The 6,904-nt window shown below is 31.4% G+C and overlaps 1 protein-coding gene across 1 annotated transcript; it reads left to right on the top strand.

Moving 5' to 3' along the window:
• Nucleotides 1-1,772: 1,772 nt before the first annotated feature.
• On the top strand, nucleotides 1,773-6,362 carry LOC126737411 (28S ribosomal protein S34, mitochondrial). The gene is made up of 3 exons (XM_050442301.1): nucleotides 1,773-2,086; nucleotides 5,534-5,858; nucleotides 6,006-6,362. The coding sequence occupies exons 1-3, from the start codon at nucleotides 1,895-1,897 to the stop codon at nucleotides 6,086-6,088; spliced, it is 600 nt and encodes a 199-aa protein (XP_050298258.1). The 5' UTR covers nucleotides 1,773-1,894; the 3' UTR covers nucleotides 6,089-6,362.
• Nucleotides 6,363-6,904: the final 542 nt, after the last annotated feature.

The following is a 6,904-nucleotide window of genomic DNA, read 5'->3' as shown; positions in this document are numbered from 1 at the left end:
GATATCGGATGTTAAGAAATTTAAAAGAGAATTAAAAACGCTTTTATTGGCTAAGGCATATTATAACCTGGATGACTTTTTTAATGATTTAACCTTGGACATGTTGGAAATTTTTTTTTCCTTTTTTCTTCTTTAGTTTTGTCAACAAGTTTACCTTTATTTAGTAATTGATTGTTTTATTTAGTTTTTCTTCATCTTTAATTCAAGTATGTTCAAAAAGTTTTGTCTTCTTGTATTTAATTGTGTTCATTGTTTTGTCAATTTTTGAAATTGTATTTTTGTTTTGTTTTTTTTTTAGCTTGTAGGATGCTTGTACACAAGATTTTTCTTACGTAATATAGCACATTTTCTTTCCTTCTTTCTATTTTAATAATAAATTAATAGATAACTACCCCAAAAATAAAACCTTTTTAATCCATCTTTTGAACAGTCCTTAATTAATATTTGTTTTGTATGTAGTTTAATGTAGTGAATTATACGGGTAAAATAGCCGTTTTGAAGGATTTACAAGCACTTAATTTATAATTGAAAGGTAGTTTAAAAGTAGTAAAAAGTAGTTAAAAAGTTTAAAGGTAGTACTGTGAAAAAATGTTAATTTATCCCTAAATAACACGCGCGCTCTGAATTTACAGCAGATTTCGAAACAAAAAAGATTTTTTTTTTAATTGGTTACTTAAGAAACATATAAATACAAACCTTCTCACTCCTATCTTCCGCCACTTTCATTAATTCTACATTATCTCTATTAACTTCAGGTAAACTAGTTGTAGGCATTTTTGCTTCCATTACAACTTTTTTTTTGCGCCTGTAGTAGTTGTAGAATATTTCAAGTCTTTATATCTCTTCATTTTTTAAAGCAAAACGAAAATAATAAATCCCAATAATTCCAAGCAAAAAATTAATTATAAAAATAACAATCTATAACAATCTATATTAAGGTTAGGTATGTTATGTTAAATTAATTTTTTTTCCTCTTATTCTCTCTTACTTTGTTTTCCATCTTCTTCCTAAAATTCTCAACGTGTCAAAAAGCTCCCTCTAGAGCAAAAAAATGTCAAATTTTTTTCTTCAAAATTGCTTAAGCACCTAAATTTTTCTGTTCTATGCTAACAAAAAATTTTTAAAAGTCCTTGCCATTGTGCAGTTTTTAAAATATTTTTTTATAATATTTACGTTCCATTCATCCATTCAGTAGTTGGTTTATACCACAGACTGTGAAATAATAGTACCAAAGGAATCTACCAGAAGATATAGCTCCATTGCTTTAACATCGTATGGGCATCTTCTTACCTAGTTGGACAAAATTTCTCAACTGCTGATCTGTATGTAGAATAGGAGGAAGAAGGGTGTATACATCGAGTTCCAAATGAAGTGACCCTTACTATGTCATGCTTGTGTTTTTTGAACACTATTTTTATTCTTACGTCTCTTCAATTAGTCTAACTGCTCTTTTTCGTAATACAAATACGTCTGTAATCATTTATCAGACTTAAAAATTGTATGGCTGTTATATGTTATAATATTTGAATTCGTTGTACATTTAAAACCTAACAGATTCGTTTTTGAAGTATTAAAATAAAATGGATTTGCATTACAATTCTCTAATTATAAGCATTCAGTTGGATTTAATAAGATTACCATGCTACGTTACGCTATAGCGTCATCTGCAAATAATTCTTTTTTTATGAGGAGCAAAAAATATATAAACGCGTCTGGAGCGACCTTAACTGTTGTTTGTCTTCGATACTTTAGTTACGCCCACATTAAACTTGTTGGGTTAACTTAGGTTAGGTTAAATCTATTGTGTTTTGAGGTTTCTTATAAAAAAATCCATTCATTTGACCCTTTTTTTCAATAAACATATTTTTTACCTTATTTTAATTTCTACCGCAAAATGCCGTACAAATATATCGGACGAACACACGATTTCAAAGGTAAAACCTTATGGGAAATAGTGGGAAACCTAAAAAATTATGGAGTTGGTAGAGTAATAGCCAGAAACAGAATGCAGAGATATGAGGAACCCAGTTATATGAAAATTTTAAGTGTGGAGACGTTACCAAAACCTGAAGATGAGTCTCCGGACGTATGTATTTTGATATTTTTTAGAATTTAAATAAATTGAACAGGGCATCTTCATAAGTGATCTTTGTCAACAATTCAAAGGCTGCATAATACATAAGCAAGGGAAATTTCAAAAAAAGCGAACTTAAATTATTCGTGTAAGGTAGTTTAGCAACTCTCCTGAAAATCTCACTTCACTAAAATTGTGGCGAATGGCTTAACCCTTTGAGGCCGGATTTTTTTTTTTTTTTAACTTTTGGTGACAATTTTTGTTTTGCTCAATTAATTAAAGATTATTTAATATGTTTTTAATATTAAATCTTTTTTTTTTGCATATGAGTTAGTTACAATGAGGTGTGCTCACTGTAAGGACACTAGGCAGATAAACAAAAAAACTTGGCAAACTTGGCAAAAAAAAATTGGCAAAAACTAATTTTTTATTGCTACAAAAATACATTGATTATAAAAAATTTATTTGGTACGATATTGACAGAAACAGTTTTTCATATCTGAAAGGCACAGGGCAACATCACACCTAAAAAAATAACAATAATTAACTATGTTTATTTATTTATCGATGTAATATCAACAGCTACCTTGTACAATGCCTTCTTGATTTATGAGGTTTCGCCTTGGTACTACAAAAAGCACATCTTCCAGGGTTGTCATATAGAACCAGAGGCATGTGGGAACAACTGTCGTACCGAATTTTGTATGGTACAGTACGTTTGAAATGATTCACCGTTGCTGATGGCCGACCCCTTTTCAGTAAACCTTGTTCAGCTCCCACAAGTCCTAGGCCCACTGAAAGTCGAAAAAGTTTTAGCGGAAGTTGCGCATTGGAATCCGTTCTTTTTTGATACAATAAGAATGCATTTACTAAGGATAAATCTATGAAATAGAAAAAAATTCTATGCCACCACTTTTTCGACTTTCGGTCAACCTCATAAAGAGTTTTTAGCATGTCCGTCTTATGCGCGTATCCCATATGCGTATTATATTTCTTTACTAGTTCAGGACAAGTAACATCTTCGGCGGAACCATCTTTTTTTTTGAGGGAAACCCATTGATTTTTGCATGGATCCAGATAATTAGTTAAAAAATGGACTGGCCTATTATCCATCCATGTCAGAAATGTCAACCCATCAGTGCTAACTCTCCAATCGAATTCACCCCTTGTTACCGGCTTGTCATCTAGTAGATCTGTAGGTAGATTCTTTCGATCTTTTCTGACGGTACCGCAAGCGTAAATCAACTTAGTTTGCAGTTGTTTTTGCAGCTCGACCGAATTAAAATAATTGTCAAAATATATTTCGTACCCTTTTCCAATTAAGTCTCTCGTAAGGTCTCTAACAACTCTAAAATGTATATTTTAATTCTTGAACACAGATTTTTTAAAAAACTCAGTTTCTCTCTCTTCAAATACCCTTCAACTGCCTGGAATATTTTTTTTAATGAATATTCAATCAGTTCCTAGATTTTTAGACATTTTAGATAATTCTAAATTTTCTTCCAGGCAGTTAAATTAATTTTTAATTTCGTCCAGGCAGTTGAAAAATATTTTTTAATTCTTAAACACAGATTTTCTATAAAACTCAGTTTTTCTCGCTTAAAATACCCTTCAACTGCCTGGAATAATTTTTTTAATTAATATTTAGACAGTTCATAAATTTCCTGGCATTTGAAATATTTTATTATTTTATTTTTTATTTTTATATATATTTTTAATATTTATATATAATTACAAGAGACTTTTCGGTCATTTGACCTATTTTACCAGCGTAAATCTGATATTAACATACGTATCCTGAATTTTCGGAATGAATCCAAACTTTATAGCCACGTTTTACTGGTTTCTTTGGCATATACTGTTTTAGGGAGCTTCGTCCTTTGAATCGGATAATCGACTCATCAATAGCTTGATGTTGACTTGGTTTCAAAGCATTTTTATATGTATCAGATAATACATCTAACAAAGGCCGTAATGTGTAAAGCTTATCAAAGTTTTGGTGATCACGGCCAGGCTGTACAGAGTTGTCGTTTAGGTGCAGGTTGGCTAACATCCATAAAAACCTGTCTCTTAACATTATTGAACTTATGAATGGATCATTTCCAATCGTGAGGACCAGTAATCCTTGTAGCTGGGTAGCTTTTTTAAGCCCATTATCAAATTTATTGCAATATAACCCTTTATTTCCTTTACATTAGTAGGCGTAAATGCATGACTATTACCTCCGTTTCTTTGCAAGGCATATAAGTTAGTTTGAAAAGCTATGTGGTCTAACAGATGCTCAGGGAATATATGCAAAAACATGTCGGTAGGGGTTTCTATATCGGTGGGAATGTTTGCTTCTATTTCTTCTCCAAATTCTTTAAAATTTCGAACACAGTGTGAGTTGGAGTTAGTCCATATAGTTTTTCTGCGAATTTCCTGAGCTCGTATTAGTGACAAAGGTAGCTCATCCTCACTGCTCCATTCGGCTAAGTCAGCATCAGCGTCTTGGGACAAAGTATCATTCCCAAATATAATAGGCATATTTTCTACGTCAAACAAATCGATTGCTGGCGACGCCGCTGCCGTTGGGCCTACTATTTCTGCGTCCCCTTCAATCTCATCTTCACTAACATCTCCTAACTCGCTAATGTTGTCACAAGGAATTTCTTCCAAATAATCATACAGGTCATTGGAGTTGAGATTCATAAGGGGACACGCTTCCGCATACGTCATCAATGATATCTTCGCTGTAAGCACACCAGGATCGTCAGTAAAAATTAATTTGTAAGTGTCCTCACCGCAGGCACACTAGCACATAAAGGGTTAAAGTCACACAGTTTATGTAATTCATACTTAACCCATCCCAATTCAACCCAGCCCAAAAACACCTAAAAACAATTTTTAGTACTCATTTTCATAAAATGATCCCATAATATTCCCACCAATAATTTTAAGTGTGAAAATTTGAATTTTTATACAAAATTTGAAAAATTCTAATACCTACATTTTCCCTCCTAAAAGCATTTCCTACTTAACAATTTTTTGAGCCATTTTTAAGGAATCAGTTTTTCAGAATTTTTTTCTGTTGAAATAATGTAATACTCTACCTCGTGCTAATTTTGTTTTTTAATTTTTTAAATATTTCGATTTTTTTAAATTTTTGGGCTTTAAAATCTTTTATTTTATTTTTTCTGCAATATTCATGGAATTAAAAGGATTAATAAATATTAATAAATAATTTAGCTTGCATTGTTATTATTTATTAAACATATTAATTAGTAGGTATAATTTTATAGGTAGTTGACACAGTAAAAATCTAACACTCTATGTATTTGCAATAGAAGTACAAGTGTTATAATAAAAACCAACATAACAATATTATTTTCCTGAAGAATACTGCATTTATAGTGAATTTAAAAATATTTTTTTTTGGTTTTTGTGAAAAAAATAAATAAATATTTTAATGTTTTTTAGAATGTTAGAAAAGTGAGGGTCTTGGTAGAAAAAACATTTAGGGGAGTGACTGCACCAAAACCTATTCTTATGGAAAGTGTAACCTATAAGGCAGATTATGTGTTGATTCCAAAACATGAAGAGGAAGCTTTCTGTAAACCCACTAAGCAAAGCACCAATTCCACAAAAATTTTTCCAAGAACCATGGAATTTCCACCATTAATGAAGGAACTGCTTCTTAGGGAAAAAAAGAGTGGCGAAAGTGGCAAAAACAATATTGACCTGGAATTAAACATAAAGTATAACCCAATGAGTAGATATACTAAATACAGAGTAGCCAAAGAAGGTAAGCTTGTTTTATCACCCTTTGATTCACTCTGAAATATTCATAGTCATTAAGGCCTTTCAAATGTAAAAATTAAAGATGTGAAATTATTGCTAAGAAAAATATACTTGTGAAGTGCCTAACTTAGTTAAATCACTTCAATTTTAGGTGAGGAACCAAACGTTAAATTTACAATGGGCATTGGAACACCAGTGGCTCCAAGATTGTATAAAGGAACTGGTATAGTTTAGTTTTTTTTAGTGTGAGTTCCTGAATTTCTAATGAAATTGTCTCTTAGTGAAACCTTAGAAAATTAAACTACTAGAAGCAATTATTTATAATAATATAGTAATTTAAATTTCATTCTCACTAAAAATCTTTTATGTATGTTGGCAACAAACAAGCCATCATCCCAACTTGTGTGCATATGCTGAATTCGATATTTTCTGATTCTAGTTGTTCAATGTTCTATTGGTAAACCAGATGTTACTTATGTTTTGTGAATATAAATCTCTGTTTAAATAAGTTGGATTTCATTTCATTTATGTTAAGCCTTAATTTTTTTCTTAGTACACTTTGCGATTTACTAGCATAGTCCTGGATACTACCTGGATTTAAAATCTTTAATTTTATGAGATAACTCAGAAGAGTAAATTTTAAATTTCTCATATGCTCACCTTAGATTTGAATATAGAGTAATTAAATGGTCAATGCAGGAATAACTAGATCTAGGAGACTATAAGGAATAACTAGATAGATCTAGTATCTGAAACATCTGCCTTTCTTGATTTCTAGAAGAAACTATGTATGTTTTAACCTCTTTCTTACAATCCAATATGAAAGTCAAGGAATTTTAATTTCCATGAACCATCTTTCAAATTTGCACCTGCCTGGTTCTCTCCAGAGCTGGATAGTCACATGGAGTATGTGTAGTCGTTTCTTCGATCTCCATGCATAATCTGTACTCTTCGCATGTAATGTCTTGTTCGGCAAAACCAGTATACACACCCGTAAGGGTTCTAAAGTGCTTCTAGAATTCTTGTGAGGTTCGGTATGAACGCTTTCCC

This window comes from Anthonomus grandis, chromosome 6, assembly GCF_022605725.1.
Source record: "Anthonomus grandis grandis chromosome 6, icAntGran1.3, whole genome shotgun sequence".
NCBI lineage: Eukaryota > Metazoa > Arthropoda > Insecta > Coleoptera > Curculionidae > Anthonomus > Anthonomus grandis.
This window is presented reverse-complemented; position numbering and strand designations above follow the sequence as displayed.

What these genes read in the sequence shown, in the direction of transcription:
- LOC126737411 (XM_050442301.1), top strand. Translation starts at nt 1,895, where the DNA reads ATGCCGTACAAATATATCGGACGAACACACGATTTCAAAGGTAAAACC. An exon ending in CTGAAGATGAGTCTCCGGAC is followed by an intron (nt 2,087 to 5,533) that starts GTATGTATTTTG and finishes AATGTTTTTTAG; the next exon opens with AATGTTAGAAAAGTGAGGGT. An exon ending in ATACAGAGTAGCCAAAGAAG is followed by an intron (nt 5,859 to 6,005) that starts GTAAGCTTGTTT and finishes CTTCAATTTTAG; the next exon opens with GTGAGGAACCAAACGTTAAA.